We start from the raw sequence: 21,590 nt of genomic DNA, 5'->3' as shown, positions 1-21,590 counted from the left end.
AGCTAGACATTCTCCTAAAGAAACAACAGAAGTACCACCTGATAAAGCAAATGGAATCATTTTGTGAGGACTGAGTGGGAAAAGAAGAAGAGAAAAAGACAATGGAAGTCAAAGGTAAACACTTGTAGGTAGAGAAAGTTAGGAAAAAAGGCAATGTGTGTATATGAGATTCATCTTTTTTTCCACTACACACCTAGGACTTAATCATCTTATAATTGGAAGCTTAGAACTGACTAAGCTTAGAACTGACTACCTTTATCCATTTCACCCCCCATTCCCCCCTTTAATTCTTTGAGAGTTAAAAACGCCACTTCGAATTCTTAATATTTAATCTCCTCTTGGAAAGTAACTACGTTACATTTTGTCTTTGTGTATCACTTTAAAGTTATTCAAGAAAAACCCAGAGTTTAAGATCCCCCAACATATAAAACCACCATGCTTCCTCCTGCCTGGTGCAACTAAAACGTTTGCTGTCTCTCCGTGCCTCAGCATCTGTGGGTATTTTGCCACATGGGGTTATTCACCGCCCCCTTCCCCCCACTTTCTAAAATTTATTAGAGAAGGAATCAGTTCAGATGGGAAAACAATCAAGTAAGGATTCTTTTCTGAAAGAAAAACTTCCAAGAAGAAAATACCAAGTGCTGGTGAAAATATGGAGCAACCAGAGTTCTTAGGAGCTGCTGGAGAGTAAACTGGTCTAACTGGTTTGGAAAACTATTTGGTACTACCTCCTAAAGTGGAATATATGCACACCTTGTGACCCCCGAAATGCACTCATGGGTCTATTCTCAACAGAAATGCATTCCTGTGCTCACGAAAATATATGTCCCAAAATGTTCACAGCAGTACAACTTGCAATGGACAAAACTAGAAACTACCCCAACACCTGTCTACAGGAGAATGAGTGAATAATGTGTATAATCACACAGTGCCATACTACACAGCAACGAGAATGAAAGACCAGTAACTACCCACTACAACATGGATAAATCTCACACACATAACATTGAGGAAAAGAAGCCAGACACGGAAGAGTATAGACTATAAGACTCTATTTATATAAAGTACAAACACAGGCAAAAACTAACGTACACTGTTAGAAGTCAGAAGAGTTGTTGGATGGGAGTTGTGGGGAGAGGGGGAGCATCTGGAAGGAAGCACAGGGAGGTCTCTGGGGTGCTGGCCACATTCTGCTTCTGGATCTGGGTGCTGGTTATGTGAGTGTTATGTCACGGGTGTGCCCAGCTTGTGAAACATCATCAAGATGTGTACTTTTCTGTGTATATGGTATCCTTTAATAGACAGTTTTTAAAAGATCCTTCCAAGATATATTACCCTAATATTTAAGCATAATTTTTCTATAACTATCTTAAAAAATATTACCCTTCAGAGTCTATTTTTCAGGAAAAACTGTCACTGCAAGGTTGTAATGGAAGTCCCCAACAGCATGACCTTTTCCAGCATCACTTCTTTGTCCTCTAAAGTGCCTGGCAGCATCTGATAAACAGCTAGTCCCCTGAGCCAAAATATGCTTTTCCCCTTTGTACGCACAGCTCCATGGAAACAAGGAGCTTTTAGATGTGAAGGGAGCTGGTGTTTTCACCCATGTGAAAAGGATATTGGGGGGTGTTTCAGATGGAATCCATGCAGAGGTAGCATGTCACTAATGAGGAGAGGATGTGTCTCCAGTAAAAACAGCTGGTGCATCAGTGCTCAGCGAGAGGTCAGTATGTATTCCCTGTATTCCCCCAAGACGATCCTCACTCATCTCTGCCTCCCCTCCCCTCCCCTCCCCTCCCCCACCCCCAGCCCAGGGGAAGAAAAGGAAATACCTACAACCCTGACATAATATCTGAGGAATAGTTAGAAAGAGCTTAAAACTCCTGATACAAACTCTGCTAAATACAAGTTACAAACTTTACATTTTAAATAAATATATTCATCCAGAAGGGGTCCAGGTGACGATTTTACAGATGAAGAAACTAAAGCCCGGTAAAATTAGAGATGACACAGTCATTTATTATAAACCCTGATCTCCGTCAATCCTATTCTTTAAAAAAAATTTTTTTAATATGCTACACACACACCACTCCAGAGCCCTGCCCCCCAGCTCTCACCAATTGCTCTGAAAACCTAGCTGTGGGGTTTTTATTGTTGCCCACTCCTTTTGAGCTCTCCCTAGGAACACAGAGGGATGGAATTTTCCTGGTTCCTGTGAAGTTAGGTGTGGCTATGCCACTTGGCTGGGGCCAATGAATCTGAGTAGAAGCACCATGTGTTACTAGTTAACAAAAGCCTGATTCACCCAATTCTTGTCCCTTTGCTTGCAGTCCTGGAATTGTGGGGCAAGATGGAGCTTCTGTCAGCCTGGGTCCCTAAGTGTCTAGGATGAGAAGAGCTTCATAGCCAATGTCCTACAGACACATGGCCAGAATGAAAAGGTATGTTAAGCCATGGAGATGTGAGGGTTGTTCCTTACTGCAGCATAATCTAACCCATCCTGACTGATACACTAGCAAAGTAAGAACTCCATTTCAAAATAAGTGACGTTTTTTTAAATAAGAGTCTGTATAACACAGTATTACCCTCCAAGAGGAGCCACAAGCTGATAGGTTCTGCAGAACAACAGCTTTTTGGTCTCTTCACTTAATGTAAAGAGAGCCCCTTCTTCCTTCCGCCTGTGAGATTCTCCTCAAACTCAGCCAGGGGCAACACACCCCATTCTCATGTCAGAGAGTTTATGTTTGCCTCCCACTTAAGAGGTGGAAATGAAGGAAACCGATACTAGTTGATGAAGCTAAGCCTCCTTTGAAAGGTGTAGCTATCCTGGAATTTATTTATTTAAGAGAAAGGAAGATGGTGGTTGCCAGTGGTTAGGGGAAGAGGAAAATGGGGAGTTTGATGGGTACAGAGTTTCAGTTCTACAAGATGAAAAGAGCTCTGGAGATGGATGGTGGTGATGGGTACACAACAATGTGAATGCACTTAATGCCACTGAACTGTGCGCTTGGACACAGTTAAGATGGTATGTCATGTATATTTTAGCACAACTTAAAAACTTTTAAGTAAGATAAAATAAAAAGAAGGGGAAAAAACATACCAGGTCTCATAATCTAGAGAAAGGTGTTTAGAAGAGTATGATCACAACGTTATGAAAAATTTAGCCATCAGCCTTTTAACCATTAAGGACGTTCAAGTCTCCGGCTGCTTCTAAAACCTGTCAGAGGCTGAAGGCAGCTCCATTAGAGAGAATTTTTGCTCCTACTGTCCTGCCTAAATAAAACAGCGGTCTCTGCCATTGTCTACCATTAGGACAAATCAATTTCTAAGAAGGACAATTCACTAAATGAGCTTTTCAGCAGAGTCTGTCCTTTGGCAGCGGTATACACGGGCTACGTGTGACTGAGAGGGTGGGCAAAGACGGCGCTGACCGCTGTTAGCAGCAGGTTAAGTAGAGACAGCTCTTGAAACAGTTCCTAGCCGTTTGCAGGCTTAACACTTAACTTCTGAGCTGATCACAGCAGGCCACTAACTTGATACAGTGCTCTCCAGTGTGGCCACGCCAGGATTTAAACTCTGACAGGCTAGAAAAAGCTTTTCAAAGCCGCCAACCTTGCATCACCTTCTCGAACCAGGCAAGTTTAATTAGGGATACCAGGTCCACTCCAGCGCCCTCCATCAGAATCCAGTGGTCAAAAAGGCAGGAAGGAGAGACCACCAAGTGGTACCGTCTCAACTTCTTCCACATGCGTCACTTTCCACGAAACAAACAGCAGCAGACAGGCAGAGAGAGTGAATTGTGTGCTTCTTCCTTTTTGCCTGCTGGGGATGCCATAAATACTGTATCAAGTTCAGTGAAGGGAATAAGCACAGTTCTTGCTGACAGAGGAATAGAATCAGCAAAAAGTGCATTTTGCATAAGAGCCCCTTTGAGTGCAGAGTTAAGATGAAGCACAGGGCTTCATTATGTATTTAAATAGATCCAGCTTCAGTCACCCAACTGGATGGAGGATACTTGGTGATTCCAGATAATCAATGGTTTACGTGAGTGGCAGGAAAAGGGAAATTCATTTTAAACAAGAGAGGTGGTACCAGATCTAGGAAACTAAAATGTCAGATAATTTGAGTTTATAGAAGCACAAGAATAATTGTAAAGTAGGTTGAACTTTTTTCCACTTTAAAAAAACAAAAAGGAGAATAAAGTTATGCATTAATTTTAAGAGGCTAGGTGGGAATGAAGTTCCTGTGTGAGTTCCTGAAAAGTCTTTTTTTCTCATTGGTTCTCTGCTTAACACATTTTAGAGTTTTATTTATACAAGACTTAATTAAACCATCAGTGTTAATACCTATAAAGAGAATGACAGATATGACCCCATAATTGTAATCTGGGGCTCCTCTCATCCACTGGAGAAAGTCATGTAACTGGGCACCACTCCCACCCTTACCTCCCCACCTCTCACCCACCCCAGGTGAACTCTTTCAAGAATAAGAGAGGCTCCAGGCTCCAGGAAGTCAGACACAAAAATAGAAGGAACTGTTTACTGCAAACAAAGGAATACATGGAAACCTGACCCAGTGAGTGGCCATGGCAAAGCTGAGTAGCCCCCAGAAAAGGCCAAAAAATATTATCAACTGGACCCCCTCCACAAAAGGCCTCCCAATCTGTTCATGCTGTCATAGCCCCCAGTAGATGACAATGTGCACTGATGAGATCCAAGCGCTTCTTTGGTATCTCATGCTTAAATGTGGTCAGACAACTAAGGATCACCAGACATGTGATGAAAAGCCTCCAGCATAAAAGGCAGACACCAGAGCACACGGATGAGTTAACACGGTGACTGTCATGCATGAGGCCTAGAGAGAGACAAGACTGAAGCAGGAGGATAAAGGGCCAGGGGAGGGCAGGCTCCAGTGGAAAAAAAACAGTACTAATCAACTATTTAATGAATTGGAGATTTAGAAAATATTGTGAAGTAACCAGAAATAAGCAAATTAAACAGGGAAACAAAACCGATAATCATTAACTACGGGCAAAAAACAAAATGTTGTTCAAGAAAGGAAATAAAATGATAGTACATTATTTGGCTCAGCAGCTAATACTATTTATATGGTCATACAGCATGATGACATCAAAACAGAGTAACAGGGACTACCGACTTAACCCCAAATTTTCATGTAACCATACAGAAGATGAGGAAAGGAGAATGTGTGTATAATACAGCTAGATATTCATCTATCATAACAGAAAATCAGTAGTTCATGTCTAAGGTCAGTTAAGAAATAGTACTGAGACAGGCTGGGACCTGGGACCCTTTGCTGCATTATTTGCCCCTGGACAAACATCTCCACCAGCAGTAGAATACAAAGTAACTATAAGGGACTAAACATAACTGCATACATGTGCAGTTGGAGCAAATTATGAACAATAAGATACAAAAAGACCAAAGACCCAACTGCCACTTCTGAGGTGTCAGGAGCAAACGCAGGGTACTGTGCGTGATCCCTGTGCACAGCACCACCAAGGGGGTGGGCAAACCACCCCTCCTGCCCGACCCACCAATCCATCCCCACCCTCACCCCATTTAAGGGTCAAGCTTGCCCCCCTTCAGAGAGTGAGCAAGGGAAACTGTTACTTGTTTCTCTCCCTCACGTTGCAGCTCCAGTCCCAGTAAAGCCTTGCCAGAACTTCTCATCTGGCCTCTTACCAATTTCTACTGATTAAGGAGTCCAAGAATCCTGGTCAGTAACAGTATAAGCATATGGATGAGAAATGAGGGTAAATGCAAGAAAAAGCGAACAAACAAAACAAAACAACAAAAAAAACAACCAGTTAAAATAGTGGAGTACAGTTGATTAAGGGAGCAATGATTGGAAGAGAGGGTAAGGAAGTATGGGAAGAGAATTTCACTTTAATTCTTTTCAGGTTAATTGAATTATTTAAAACTATGTGTTCAAAACAGAAACAGACTCACAGACATAGAAAACAAACTCATGGTTATCAAAGGGGAAAGGCAGCAGGGGGATAAATTAGGAGTTTGGGGTTAGCAGATACGAACGATTACATATAAATTAGATAAACAACCAGGTTCTACTATGTAGCACAGGGAACTACATTCGACATCTTGTAATGAACTATAATGGAAAAGAATCTGAAAAAGAATATGTATATATAACTGAATCACTTTGCCGTACACCTGAAACAAATACAACATTGTAAATCAACTAAACTTTAATTACATACATAAATAAATAAATGAAGCTATCTGTTCATATTGACTTAAATACAAATTTAAAATATTGTAAAAAGGAAGAGGAATACTGTTAGTAACATTACTTGGATGATACATAACAGAATACAAATTGTATGCTAAAATCTAACTCAGCCACAATTATATCTCTGCACTGTACTTTTAATGTATGTGGAGAAACCTCTGAACACACTAATAGTAGGGCATGCACTGCAAACAATTACCAGCCCTGTGCATCATTTTGCACTTCAACATCCATACTCTCCCATAATACTCTCCTTAGAGCAGGTCCAATGGCACCTCATCCTTTGAAAAGGCCCCCTCTGGTACTGGGAATGGGCAGGGTCCAGGAGGGACCCCATTCACTTTCTCCCCTTCAGGGAGCTCTCTGATCCTCTATCCCAAATGGGGCATTAATAGGATGCCCTAAGGAGCTCTTGAACTTGAGTCTATGGCTCGTGGGTCATATCTGCTATTTCTTTCACCAGATCGTATGAGATTGAGCCACCAGAATGGTGCTGACAAGATGATCTGGGTTGAGTCCAATTCTTTACAGAGATTAAAAAATTTGGCCTGGAGTTCCACACATGCCATTGGTGACCCTTCTTCACAACTAATTTATGCCAAAACCAAAGGTAAATATTTCTGAAGTGGCTGGCGAGAGGCAGGGAAACGATCTACAGTGATGAGAAAACAGGACTTAGCTAGAGGCCAAGTCAACACTTAACAATGAGAATACAGACCAAACATTGAATCTGTCATATCTGTAGATAACTCTAAGTTAGGAGGGATATAAACATCAGGGAAGATCAAATTAAGATCCTAGATGATTTCATTAGATGGACGAAAACCGCAAAGATAAAATTTCAAAGAGGTAAATCTAAGTTCTGCATTTGGACTTTTCAAAAAATCTATTAAAATAAGATGGAGAAGACCTTGATGCTGAGGATTGGATAGACCACAAGCTGGGTATGAGTCATCCGTTTGTTGTGGTTTCTAGTAAATTAAGGAATTGACACCAGCATGGTGGACGAAATGAGAGGAACAGGAACTGAAATGTAGGCAGTACAGGGCAGAACCTGACAGGGTGTCAGGTTCTGGAACACGATTACAAGAGAGAGGAACTGAATCATAGGGAGACTGGCTCGGAAACCTCAAGCAGGGAGACCTAAACAGGAGACATGGTGGAGGGAAATGAGAGCTGTTTTCAAGTATTTAGAAGGTTATGAGAAAGAATAAGCAGGAAAGGCTTACTTTAAATTCTGGGGGAGAATATGGAAGCAAAGGGAAATGGCAAAAGTCACCGGAAAGAATGTATTATCTCAACATGGCGAAGAACTTTCTAGAACTTGGAGCCAACAAACAAAATAGATGGTTAAAGAGCTGAGAGCTTCCCAGGGATGGACAGCTGTCCAGCTGTCCAGGCTGACCAGCTGCGGGGGCCTTGCAGAGATGGTGCCTACCTTACGAGGGAGGCTGGATGTTAATCTACTCAAGTCCAAGATACTAAATCCTTTCTAAAGTCTTTTCTACCAAGTCCACTTGATGCTCCTTGTGAAAGCGGATTTCCAGATTTTTTCTTAATCTGGCTGCCCTTGTCCAGGGCATATGCCAATGACCTTCATTGAGTCTGACACACAGAACTAGATGTGGCACTTGAAGATAATTCCCCAGAGCATGATAAAACTCAAAGCCTTAGACTTTTCACAGAGAAGCCACACTCAACTTCTGTAAAGATACTTGGGGAACTAGTCTCTTTTTCTTATAATTAAAATGCTAACTATAACATTTATTGAGCATTTGCTATCAGATACCTGACTTGCATTATCACATCCAATCCCCAACTCAACATAAAGATACAAATACTATTCTTCTTTTAAAAGGGTCTTTTTAAAATATGCATGCTATAAAAATTAGGAGTTTGGGATCAGCAAAATATATATATATATATATATATATATATGCATGCTGTAGCCTCATACAAGTGACATTCCTAATGATAAGAAACATTCTATGGAAAGGCAATGACCCCTTAGAGATAATATTTTCTACACTTCTTTAGATATATAATTGCATATGATTTTCTACCCAATCAGGCATCATTCTTACTCTGCCTGCTAACTATGTTCCCAAGACATTTAATATAGGAATTTAAAACTAATATTAGGATACGTTACCATAAAAGTCACTGAGCTTTTTGGAATTGTATGTAACATCCTCCCGTAATGGATGAAGAGAGGGCCGAGAGGAAACGGTACTTTGTAGGTGATGGGTGCTATTTCTGGCTTCCAGTTGGAGGGAAGAACGCTAATTAAAATAGTTTAAATGCAGGAGCTATAGCCTCCCTTTGCAGACAGGGTAGCACTTCCTCTATATAAGCTGCTCTAACATTCATGCCCATTCCCACCCCCATCCGGCACACAAAACCCCTTTTCTACTTCTGCTGGTAACATGAATCTCCTTTCCATGCGCGAATCTGAATAACAGCATCAGATCAGAAGCATACGAGCTCTGGAAACTGTGTGCACTGAACTGCGCCCTGGGGCTGGAATAACCTACAAATTATTTCCATAATCGTGCTTGATCTCCCTCGCTTTAGCCTCACCCCCTACACACACAGGTCCCTTTCAAATTCAGCCCCTCCAGAGTCATGTGGATTACAATAAGTAGAAGGTAGAAAATGCCCTCATGGATCCCAAAGAGCAGTAATTTCCTCTGAAAAGGTTCATTTTGTGCTCTATCCCACGTAAGTAGCATAAAAATTTCACCGAAACAAGAGGACACAGAGGTTTTCATGAATAAGGTCCTATGTTGCCACAGAAGAATTTTATTCAATGTGGCCTAATGGGTATTCAGATTCTATTAGCAATTTTATGGCCAGGAAAGTCCTTTCAAAAGGAATTCACATCATGGGTGTCCAGGTAAAAAAGAGAGTATCCTGAAATCAATGAGATTATCATCTAACCTGTATAATGAGGCAAGAATGGCCAAAATCAAGTTACAGTTTTGAAATATTCCCAATGAGTGGCTTAATTCTAAGAATGAGAAAAAGTCACTTTTTACTGTAATCACTGATTCTTGCCCATGTTCTTCTTAGGGTAAGTAGTAACAGTATTGGGATAAATAATATACTTAGACAAGAAGGGGCTTCAGCAAAAGAGAGGCTTGGTTTGAATCCAGCCCCAACACTCAGTAACTGTGACTTGACATCCAATCATTAGCCTTTGTAAGCCTTAGCTTCACAGAAGGGGCTACACAATCCACATCAATTAGTCAAAATATGGATACACAACCTAACTCACTGATTTCCAGAAGAATTAAGTGGATTCACATTGTAAAACACTTTCAAGGCAGTGGCATCCAATAAGGGCGCAGTAAAAGATAACTGCTGATATCATAATAATGTTATTATTGTTAGAGTAGTTAGGCATCTCCTCATTTGCAAGATATCCCATTAATTAATAAAAAGGTATGCTAGATTTGGAAACACAATGGTTTATAAGTTATATAGAGGAATATTTTCAGAGGACAGAGCATGTAGATTTTTTTAATAGGATACACAAAGCGCTACCCATTAGGGAAGACTTGAGAAATGAGACTACATTAAAATCTAAAAGTTTTGGTATAACAAAGAATAACTTTAAGAGAGTAGAAGGCTAGCTACCTCATGGAAAAGGATATCTGCAATGCATATAATCAACAAAGAGATGATCTACAAAATATGTAAAAAACTGCTATGAATCATCAAGAGAAGAAAGACGACTAAATGGAAAAAGAGGCAGGAGACTGAAAGAAAAACTTCACAGAAGATGATATTGAAATAGTCATTAAACCCATAAAAACGTGCTCAACTTCACACTAATCGTTTTTAAAAAAAAGATCTGACAATAACACGTGTGGACAAGGATGAGGAAGAACTGGAATTCTCCTAGGCTGCTGATGGGAACATAAATTATTTCAACAATTTTGGAAACTGACAGTATCTAGCAGACTTGAATGTGTGCATATATCCCATGACCCAGCAATGCCAGTCCTAGGTATGTACCAAAAGAAATGTGGACAGATGTATCCTGAACATAGATAGAAGAATGAATACTCATAGTAATACAGCTCAGGATCCCTACAAACTGGGGTCAACTCAAATGTACATACTGAAAGGCTGTCATACATCCCAGTTAGCCTAGGACTATTGAAACTTATGCCTATTATCCTGGCGTAATTGTTAATAGTGCTGCTATAACTCTTAAAATTGTCTAGTCTCTAAAGTGTCCTCATGAGTCCATCAGAAGCAATGGGAGAATAAGAACCTCAAAAAGATGATCCTCCATAAAAGCGATAACAACAGTGGCAAAAATTGTCAAGATGGACTTTTTCAGAACTCTGGAAATTAAGTCTTGTGACTTGAGGTGCATTTATTGAAAAAAAAAAGGCTGATCTCAGTAACAATATTAAGTATAAGGGTACCTTAATGCACTATTCTCATCATCATCTCTCTATCTCCACATTCATGTTGAAAACCAGCAGTCAAACAGCCACTGAAGGGGCTTCCCTGGTGGCGCAGTGGTCGAGAGTCCGCCTGCCGATGGAGGGGACACGGGTTCGTGCCCCGGTCCGGGAAGATCCCACATGCCACGGAGCGGCTGGGCCCGTGAGCCATGGCCGCTGAGACTGCGCGTCCGGAGCCCGTGCTCCGCGACGGGAGAGGCCACAGCAGTGAGAGGCCTGCGTACCACAAAAAAAAAAAAAAGCAGCCACTGAAGGGGGCAGAATGCGTTTGGAGCTCCCCCAAAACACCATTCTCAGAAAAGTCATTATCTGACCTGTTTAATACTGCATAAGAAATCCCCATTCACAGGGCTTGTAGCTATTGGACTTGACTCAGAACTCATTCATGTACACAACCCTTTACTCCAGGCCTGTTTGCAAAAAGCAATCAGCGACAACTGTTTAATATCACAGTTGCCTGAGGTTGTGGTAACAGCTGGGGCAAAAAAGAGTTGACTGAGAAACTTTAGGAAAAGCTGGGGAGTAAGATATCCATAGTCCTCAGAATTTAGAAGATCACATACATGCACAGAACTGTACACATGCTCAGAAAACCCTGAGAAGGCCCTGTGCTCACCCCTCAGGCTGATCTTGAGGCTCTGTGCAAGCAGAGGTGAAGACTATGGCAGAGCTGTAAACTAACTGCCTAAGTGTTAAAGAGGTACATACAGAGGTCCTTGGGAAAGAGTGAGAGATTTATTACTTCTGGGCACTTAAGGTAATCTCTCCAATCATTAGAGAATATCAGTAGTGAAATAAAAATTATTCTCTTTTAAAAAGAACCAAATACAAATTCTAAAGTTAAAATGTAGAATAAATGAAGTGAAAAATTCAACAGAGGGGCTCAAGAGCAGATTTGAACTGCCAAAAAAAAAGAATCAGTGAACTTGAAGTAGGTCAACTGAGACTATCCAGTCTAAGAAACAAAACAAAAACAGAATACAGAAAGATGACCAGAGTCTCAGAGATCTATGAGACACAATCAAGCATACTAACTTAAACATAATAGGTGTCCCAGAAGGAGAAGAGAGAAGAGACATGAGCAGGAAGATTATTTGAGAAAATAACAGCTGAAAACTTTCCAAATGTGATTCAAACACGTATATACATCAGTACATCCAAGAAACTCAATGAATTCCAGGTATAATAAACTGAAAGAAATCAATATTTAAACATATCATAATCAAACTGTTTAAAGACAAATATAAAATCCCCAAAGTAGCAAGAACAAAGCAACTTATCTATAAAAGGGATCCTCTTAAGATTAACAGGTGATTTCTCATTAGAATCTATGAGGGCCAGATGGCAATACAGTGACATTTTCAAAGCACTGAAATAAGACTGTCAATCAAGAATTCTATATCCAGCAAAACTATCTTCAAAAATGAAGGAGAAATGAAGACATTCCCAGATGAACAAAAGTGTTCTGGCTTAGATAATATAATACATGTTCACTCTATTCAACCAGTAAGCTGAATGGATTCATGTAAGGTTGTAGGGTGCTAGAACCTTCTGTTTCTTGGCCTGGGTCGTGGTTACTTTGTGACACTTCATTGAGCAATAAATTTATGTTTGTGCACTCTTCCTTATGTGTGTTTTACATCATAGATTAAAAGAGAAAAAATACATGCTTTTTGATTGTTCACAAACAAAGTTACTACTTTATATTTCTTACTTTAATTGCCCAAATGGAAATAACTATAGGAGACAAACCCAGAAACATGGTGAGATAACCTATTACTCTCTGTCATGCCTTTATTGCAACTCTCTCTGTGGCATGGAATATCCTCACTGTCAATTTCACTCAGTTCATCCCTACTCTTCCTTTACCATTCACTGTCAAGGTTTACCACAAAAGATCAATTCATTCCAATGTGTCTCCCATATTACATGTGAACACTTTTAAGTGTAGAAACCATATCAAAATATCTTCTTGGTATTCTCAATATCACTGTGCATAGCACATAGGAAGCATGGAATAAAGGCTTGAGGAATTCCTGTATTATGGGAATAAATGAAGAAAGCCTAACTAACACCACAAAAAGTGTATCACAACTGACCAAACTCAAAGGATTCCTTATAGAAGCAAATGTTAACCCTGAAGTGATAAGCAGGTTGGTATTTTTTAATACAATTAACCATCAAACTTCAAGAACTTTCATTCCGAAGTTCTGAAAAGATGAGGAAGAGAAACTGGTTGGGTATAGCTAGTCATTTCTGGGATGTCATGATTTTACTTTATGAGTAATATTAGAAGAGAACATATTATGATGAAAAATTTTGACAGTGCAAATCATGTCTAAATGAAGGAATTCATGATCCTTTCTCTAAAGTGCTACACAAATGATATTCAGACTACAGTGAAAAATCCTTCAACCCACACCCCTCCTCGGGCTTCACTGTGGAGGCCTCTGGGTGAGTTCAATCATTCCTGGAACTCAGTATAGACATTTATTTTGTCATTCATCGTTTTTGTTCCTATAATGTGCAAAAGATAGAACCCACCACTCAAAGGAAAACAGGGTGAGGTACACGGGCAGGAGATGGAGGTATCTGGTAAGAGATTTGAAATGCTCTGCAAAGGAGGAGCCCAACAAACCTGAAAAAGGAAGGCATCACCCAGGGAATTGCTGAGGCAGAAGACGAAGTCCTTCTTGGGGTGCTCAGGCACGGCCTGCACGATGCTGTTCTCCACCCAGACGGCATGCTTGGGGATGCTATTGTGGTCTATTCCAGACCTACCATCGCTCTCGTAGAAAAAGAGTGTGCACCCTGAGGAAACAGAATGGGGGTCCGTGTGAGTATTTGGTGCTCATGCAACAAAAAAGTCTGTAGTGGAAACTGTTGCTTGTGCCCTGTTACCAGGAAAGGGCTGGAAATGAGTGTGAAACCTAGGAAGTGAAGAGAATGGGGCCATGCTTGTACTAAGTCTTGGATGGGCTTGGACAGAGACTTTTTTTTTTTAATTGAAGTATAGTTGATTTACAATGTTAAGACTCTTAAATCACAGTTTCATCATTCATGCCCTCAAGTTCTTTAAGATCTTACTTCCTGTTTTAGAATGTGACAGATATCCTCACAGGCATACGGGGGTCTGATGGCTCCTCTGGCCAGTGGTGGCTGTAAATTCAGCTTCTCAGGCCTGAACAGCAAGCATCGCTGAGTGAGGACCGGCACCAGTTCTGTCCCACTGGGGTCCCTCCCAATATGTCTCACAGGATATGCAACCAGAGAACACAATTTATTGGGTTTTTTGACTATGCCCTTGGAGAAAACAAAATATAACACTGGCTTTAGGTGCTTTCAGGATAAGGAACGAAATGACAGACTTTTAGTCTCAGATCTTTTCTATAAAATGTTTTTCTAGAGATCAGCTATGTCCTTGCTCCTCCTGGAAGAGGAAACACATGGCACACATATGAAGGCCTGGGGGAGGCCAGAGGCCTGGTCCACACTTAATTATACTGTGAAACTAAATGAGACAGGAGCAATAGAAACCTTTCCTACATTTGTGGCAAGGTGGGTTCAATAGATACCCTCCATCATGGCCTACATGTGAGGCGCACTTTATTAGTAATTACTCACTGAGCACTTGCTCTCAAGTCATCATTTCAGGGGAAACCTGGGCCCAGTTTTCTGACTCTTTAACTTCAACATAAGCCACTTGGTCCGTCTTCAACATCTTCCTTACCACAAGCAAGGGCCACCGTTTAGGTGAATCACAAAGACTTCCAAGTACAGTCTACTCGCCTGCAGTATGAACTTCTGTAAAGCAAATTTGTAACTGACAACGTAGAATGATGGGGATCAATGGAAAAGTCACATGAGTGCAAAGGCGATTTTTCCCAGCCCGTAAGATTTCACAGGAGCATGTAACAGCTGCTGGATGCAATGTCCCCCAGCACAGACGCACGCAGCACACAGGCACGCGAGGCCCACTCGTTTCACAGTGTTTGCCTTGGTACAGCCTGACCGTGAGCTCTGCCTAAAAGTCTATTGCATGGTGTTCCTGAATTTCATGGTTTTATAACTATTGTCTTTGTCTCCATAATTCAGGAGTTTCAATTCTTCCTCTAATCCATTCAAGTTATATTCACATTTTTTTCTTAAGGTTGTACGTTTTCTGTGATATTTCTTGTTGGAAATTAGGAATGTTATGAGAGTAATTTTAGTAGGGTTTTGTTTTCTATTTCTTTAAGTTTTGTAGTAATAAGTTGCTTACATATAATTTAATTATATACTTACGGAGTGTTCTGCCCCAACCCTGTTTTTCTTATAGTTCCTGTTATTTTGAAGATCTCAAGTTTTTACAGGAACATAAAGGTCATGTTCGGAATCATCTATACCTCCTCTTTCCATGTCTTAAGCTAACATAGATTCAGAGACACAAAAAGAAAAGAAATGGAAAGGGGAAGCCCTTTTCCACCAAATCCGAGGTTCCTGAGGTGGGGCAATCTTGCTGAATGAGGGACATTTGGTGAAGTCGGGAGACATTTTTGGCTGTCACAACTTGGGGGTGGGGAACAGAAGGAGGTGAGTAGCGGACAGGGATATTGCTAAACATCCTACAATGCCCAGGACAGGCCTCATGACAAAGAATTATCCAGAAAATGTCAATAGGCCTTCTGTTGAGAAACCCTGCTCTAAATAATCCTTAGGACTAATATTACGCTAATGATGAACAAATCCGTAACAGAAAAAGAGCAACACAGCTTTACCATAGTTTGAGAACAGAGACTGAAGCCTATAGATAATGGATACGGGGCATCCACACATCACACTGAACATCTTATGTCTTCCCAAATTGATGTTTTCATAATTTTTCAAAGTTGGTTTACAATTGCCCGTGACAGTGGCTGGTTAAAAATCAGCTTGTACTCAATTATCTACATGTTCCTTTTTTTTTTTTTTTTTTGCTGTACGCGGGGCTCTCACTGTTGTGGCCTCTCCCGTTGCGGAGCACAGGCTCCAGACATGCAGGCTCAGCGGCCATGGCTCACGGGCCCAGCTGCTCCGCGCCACGTGGGATCCTCCCGGACCGGGGCCCAAACCCGCATCCCCCGCATCGGCAGGCGGACTTCCAACCACTGTGCCACCAGGGAAGCCCTACATGTTCCAATTTTAAGATTAATGAGAAGCAGCAAATCTGGGAACCACGTGGTCCCTGGTAACAGGACCATTTACCTTCATCTTCACTTGAACATAATATGTATGCTTTTCAGTTGTGGATGGAGACACTCCAGAGATTAATTCTAAATAAAACCTTTTTTCGTAAAATTAATTATTCTGTCAAAAGTGAAAGAATCTTAGGAGAATTTTCTAGCCTGCGGTTCCCAGGTACTCTGCTTTTTATTTCTCCATATCCAAGCCCAAGTCAGCAGCAAGCCCTGCCTTTGAGTGGCAAGGACAAGCCCCAAGTTTGTCAATATATAATGGGACCTGTCAGGAGTAAGAAGCAAAGGACTCGGCAGCTCTGTGCTCTGGGCCTGGATCCTGACAGATTGTGTCACTCAGATCTGGGTCACCAAGAAAGTGAAGCCTCCCTTCTCTAATGGGTGTGTGGGCTGAGCACCCACACCTTGCCTTCCTTGATCATTTATTCTCTAAAGGAACAGCAGAAACAAAACAGCCCCCGCTTCCACGTCCCAAGTAAAAAATCACCTAATTATTTTTATTCTACGCCACTAACGGTGTTATTCTCATATTTAGTGTAAGAATCACCTGGGAAGCCTGTTTAAACCACAAATTCCGGGCCTGTCATGGGCTGAATTATATCCCCCCAAGTTCCTATGCCGAAGTCCTAACCCAGGGCCTCCGAATATGGCTGTATTTGGAGATAAGGTCTTTACAGAGGTAATTAAAATTAAACGAGGTCATAAGGGCGGGCCCTAATCCAATATGACTGCCGTCCTTATAAGAAGAGGGGATTTGGACATAGACAGGTACAGAGGGAGGACATGAAGATACTAGAAGAAGACGGCCATTTGCAAGCCCAGGGGCGAGGCCTCAGAAAACACCAAACCTGATGACACCTTGATCTGAGACTTCTAGGCTCCAGGACTGTGAGAAAATAAAGTTCTTTTGTTTAAGCCACCCAGTCTGTGGTACTTTGTTATAGCAGCTCTAGTACAGGGACTAATACAGGGCCCCACCTCCAAACTGTGAGATCGGGCAGGTATGGATATAACCCAGGAAGCATCTCAGGTGACCGTGACTGCAGGTGGTCTTCTAATCATGTTGTTAACAACTCAGCATTAGTTAACAAAATGAACAATAAGATGGGCTGCTAAAGGGAACAGAGGTTGCAGTGTCCAGTGGTGTGGACATTTAGGGGAGGAGCAGAGAGCAGGGCCCCTCAGACATGACCCTGTAGTGCCTCTAAATTAAGCCAAGGCAGGTCCCGTGTGAAAAAAAACAGTAGCAGTTCTCCAAAATGCTCCCACAGAACGAACATCTGTGTTTCACAAGCAGAACCATGACATCAAATACACTTTTCCCAATTCACGATGGAAAACTAAAAGCAAAGTGTGCTGTGCGTATGTGTAAACGGACAGAATTTGCTCAAATTCAATATTCTTATTTCACATGTGCGTTCAAAATTTCATATACACTTTATATAGACTATATTATGGTATTTGATTTAGTATAGAAAATAAAATTTAGAGTTTAATATCAGTAATTCCTGTGATTTTTCCACAGAAGATACTACGGCTGCCAGAACTCCACATCTATTCAAACTTTGAAACCACTAAGGTAGACTTTCCGAATGAGAAAAGGACATGAGAAAGAACCTAACTCTTCCTGAGACATCCTTGGAAGTGGAGCAACAAGATGAAATAACCCAGCAAGTCTTAAAAGCTAGACATGAAGAGAAAGACAGCAGCCCACCCTAAACATGCAGCAACATTAGACACACAGGCCCTTGGCAGTAGGGGAAGCTACCCTGCACTGGCTGTCAAGAGGAAAGACTCCTCTATGGGACAGTTGGTTGTTCCCTAAAACACACAACCCCCTTTCTTCTGCAGTAATAGAAACCCCAGTGCTCAGCTGGGCCCATCCCTGCCTCCCTTGCAGCTAGGCTGGACTCATTTCTGGCCAATGCGATGGAAGCAGAAGAGATGCAGGCAATTTCCAGGTTGTACCCTCAGTGCAGAGGGATACCCCCTCCACTTCCCCCATTTTTCCGCTGGAACCTGGACCCGCTGGTGAGCTATCCTAATCATTCAGACTAACACAATGCTCTAGGGACAGTCAAGCAACGACAAAAGGAATTCCGGCTTCTGGATGACTTAACAGCAAAGAGTCAGCCCATCACTCTTAGACGCTCCACCTCTGCTAGGTGGAAGGGAAATAAAGTTCTGTCTTGCTTGAGGCACTGTCATTGTGGGTCTCAGTGACATGCAGCAAGACCTACAGTCTAATTAACATTCTCCCTTTCTGTTTCACCAGGTACTGAAGCAACAGCTGGCAGCATTAGTAATGGGGCCCACCCAAACCCTGCATGTCCCTGGGGGATTTACACCACTGCACAGAGCTCTAGGCTGTTCCATGCCTCTAGGATTGGTTGTTCTACACCAGCCACAGTTGGTGAAATCCAGTATCAGATGGAGTCGTGGGTGCACCACACCAGCTGAGCCCAGGCTTCTTCCTCCTGGACCCATCCTTCATGCTTATTAACCTGTCTAACCTATCCTGCCATGTACTAACCCTGCTTCAAATCCATCTTGTGTCAAAGATTCTAAGCGGTCTTGAGAAGTGTTTTTCTTTTTAAGACACAGAGCTCACAAATGTGTTACAATTTCTACACTACCAAGATATATGCAGATGTGCAAAAATACATATACATACTTCTAAAGTGTGTGTAAAGCGATAATGAATAGCAAGACATAAATGTATTATGCTTACTAATGAAAAGAAAGACGATGGTATACAGATATACCATTGTATATAGATATATATCTATATATATACACACACACTCAAATATTCAAAGTCTGACCATAAAACAGTGACTTTTTCACAAACATAGATGGCTCAGACATTCCATTAAGCACTGGGTTGAGCCCTATGAAATTAGCAATATTCCATCATTTTTTACCCCCCAAATGACAATTTCATAAGATTCAAACCAGTGATTTTTCCCTCCGAAACAGCCACTTCGGGAGGCACATGTTTTGGAATAATTCCAAAAAAATATTCTTTTAGAACTCAAGCCTTTCAAACTGTCAGGAGAACCAGCTATATATATGAGAAAACTAGACGAGAGGCTCCAATAGCTTAACTGTGAAACAGTAAAGAAAATAAAACATTGGTGGAGAAGGAAAATGGGGAGTGACTAATCAAGGGACAAAGTTTCAGCTAGATACGATGATTACGTTCTAGGTGTGCTGTACGACTGCGTGCCTTAGTCAACAATACCGTAACGTACACCCAAAAATATGCTAAGAAGGTAGATCTCACGTTAAGTATTCTTACCACCACAAAATAAGTTTTGAAATTAGCATGAAATAGAAGTTCCATGTAATTGAAAAACATCATTTGCACAGGTGCACCACGGAGCACAGGATGTACCCAGCACTGCAGGAAGGATGCTCCCTCTCTCACCTTTCAAGGACACCCAGTAGTGCTTCCACTTCCTCCGGGTGGCCGACTCCACCTTCTTGTTCTTCTTGTGCACCAGGAAGTTCTTGACTGCCAGGGCTCCGGCCTTACGCACGGTGCCCTGCGCGGCCGTGAGCAGGATATCGGACTGGCCCGGGGAGCTCAGGGTACCGCTGCTCTGCTCGTCGCTGTGCGCCGAGCCGGCCTCCTCCAGGCTCTCGCTGTTGGTGGTGCTCATCTCCAGCTCCCGTCGGAAATTCTCGTACACCCCCTGGCGGGCTGCGTCCCCGGTGGAGCTGCTGCCGCTGTCGCTGCCCACAAAGGCGCGGCCGGTGGGGGGTGAGTAGCTGGAGTTGGTGGCATTGGATCGCCTGGACAGGAGGTCCGTGTCGGTGGTGGCCCCTTCGATCCCACTGTCGGCAAACTCGCTACCCTCGCCCGCATTAACATCCTTGGGAGCCGAAAGGGAGAAAAAAGAAGACATGCATCATGCAGAGAAGTAACCCAGGGGCTTCTGTCGGTCCAGCCAGGGGCTGTGTAGCTGCAGGCAACCCACAGGGCATCGCTGCTCCCAGCCTCTCCTGGACCAATTACTCCTCACCCCCGTGACCCGCACAAACCCAACTTGCCCGCAGAGCAGCTCAGGAAAACCATGAAGCTGCCCCGGTATGAATGCCAACAATTCGGAATGTTCAAGAAACATTTTTCAAAAAGCAAGCAAGATTTCAGAAAACTTATCAATTACCTGACTTCTAGGTAATTGGCAAATCAGCTACTGAGATGCTCCCACTGCCCTGCTGAGTGAGCTCTGCACCCTCACCCTCGTCAGCCTGCCTGGAGCTCTAGGATATTCTTCTGACTGATGAGTTATTCCAGAGGTAGGGGGTTCCAAGGGATAATGAAGTCTTTACTGATAACTTTTTTTTTTTTTTAAACAAAGAGCCTAGTTAGGGGTCTATTCTATAATCTGGTGACTAAAAAGAAAACTAGTGTGCTACCTCATCCACTCACCCAGCAAGGACCCACAGCCCAGGAGCAGGGAAGAGTCCTCAGGCTCCAAGCAGCTTTGCTTCTTGAAAACAAGCAGCTTCTCACTTCTCACATTGAGCTAAAAAAGTCTGTGGGGCTCACAGCTCCAATGCAGGCTCTCCAATTACCTTGCCCTTTCAAAGCTGGGATGCTAAGAGCCCGAAGCAAGCTACTCACCGCCCCTGGGCCAAGGGACAGCTTGGGGCAATGCCAGGATGTGGCGGGTATCAATTCCCAGTTTAAAAACATTTGGAACTTCCAAAGCACTGCGCCTGCTTGCGTGTTGAACATTTCCGGGACAGGCAGATCTGTTCTTAAATCAGAATCTTAATTGCTCTGAAGTGCTAAAGGCATTTCCATAAACAATGATTAAATAATGGTAGTCATCAAGGGAGGATAATGACAGCAGTACTGGATAGCACAGCTCCACAGTCTCATGGATAAGAAATTAGACTGGTTTTTCTCAAAGGGAGAGAATCGGAATGTGAGTCTGACATAGGAAGAGATATCAAAGTAATATGTGGTTTGGGGGCTTAACCACTTGTTAAGCCTTTAGTCTCATAAATAGTTAATTATGGTTTGAAAATGTAAAAACTAACGGGCTATTCCGATTGCCATATAAATCAATGCTTTGCGTTCAAATCTTTGATGAGAGGCAATGGCGGGGTAGGCAGAATGAGACAAGCCACATACTAATATCATCCTGCACGAGGCCCAGACAGGTGCTGTGCCCATGTCTCCGCACATCCTACCTGGTCAATTCTAAGTTAGGGCCCTCAGAGTTCACTTGCGTCATGAATAGGTCCTAAGTGAGCAACTTAAAATGGGCATAGCCAGACATGAAAACAAGCAAAGGAGACATAGAAAGACAAATACTGTATGATTGACTTCTATGTGGAATGTAAAAAATGTAAAACTCACAGAACCAGAGGGTAGAACGGTGGTTGCCAGAGGCTGAGGGCCCGGAGAAATGGGGAGACATTGGTTAAGGTTACAAACTTTTAGTTATTATAACAAGATCTGCGGATCTAATATATAGCCTGATGACTCTAGTTCATGATACCATGTTGTATCCTTGAAATTTGCTAGGAAAGTAGATCGTAAGTGTTCTCACCACAAAAGAAAGAAAGAGAGAGAGAGATAAAGGAAGGAAGGGAGGGAGGGAGG

At 42.2% G+C, this 21,590-nt stretch overlaps 1 protein-coding gene across 2 annotated transcripts in view; it reads right to left on the bottom strand.

Annotated features, from left to right (window-relative positions):
• TIAM1 (T cell lymphoma invasion and metastasis 1) overlaps positions 1-21,590 on the bottom strand; it is a 398,406-nt gene that overhangs the window by 100,550 nt on the left and 276,266 nt on the right. For both annotated transcript variants that reach the window (XM_029214248.1, XM_029214249.1), the window contains 2 exons: positions 19,398-19,845; positions 13,393-13,565 (listed from right to left, as the gene is read on the bottom strand). In XM_029214248.1, the coding sequence (XP_029070081.1) occupies positions 13,393-13,565; positions 19,398-19,845 (621 nt within the window). The remainder of the gene's footprint in view (positions 1-13,392; positions 13,566-19,397; positions 19,846-21,590) is intronic.

The sequence above is a fragment of the Monodon monoceros genome, unplaced genomic scaffold (assembly GCF_005190385.1).
Source record: "Monodon monoceros isolate NGI ecotype Baffin Bay Population unplaced genomic scaffold, NGI_Narwhal_1 Super_Scaffold_11, whole genome shotgun sequence".
NCBI lineage: Eukaryota > Metazoa > Chordata > Mammalia > Artiodactyla > Monodontidae > Monodon > Monodon monoceros.
This window is presented reverse-complemented; position numbering and strand designations above follow the sequence as displayed.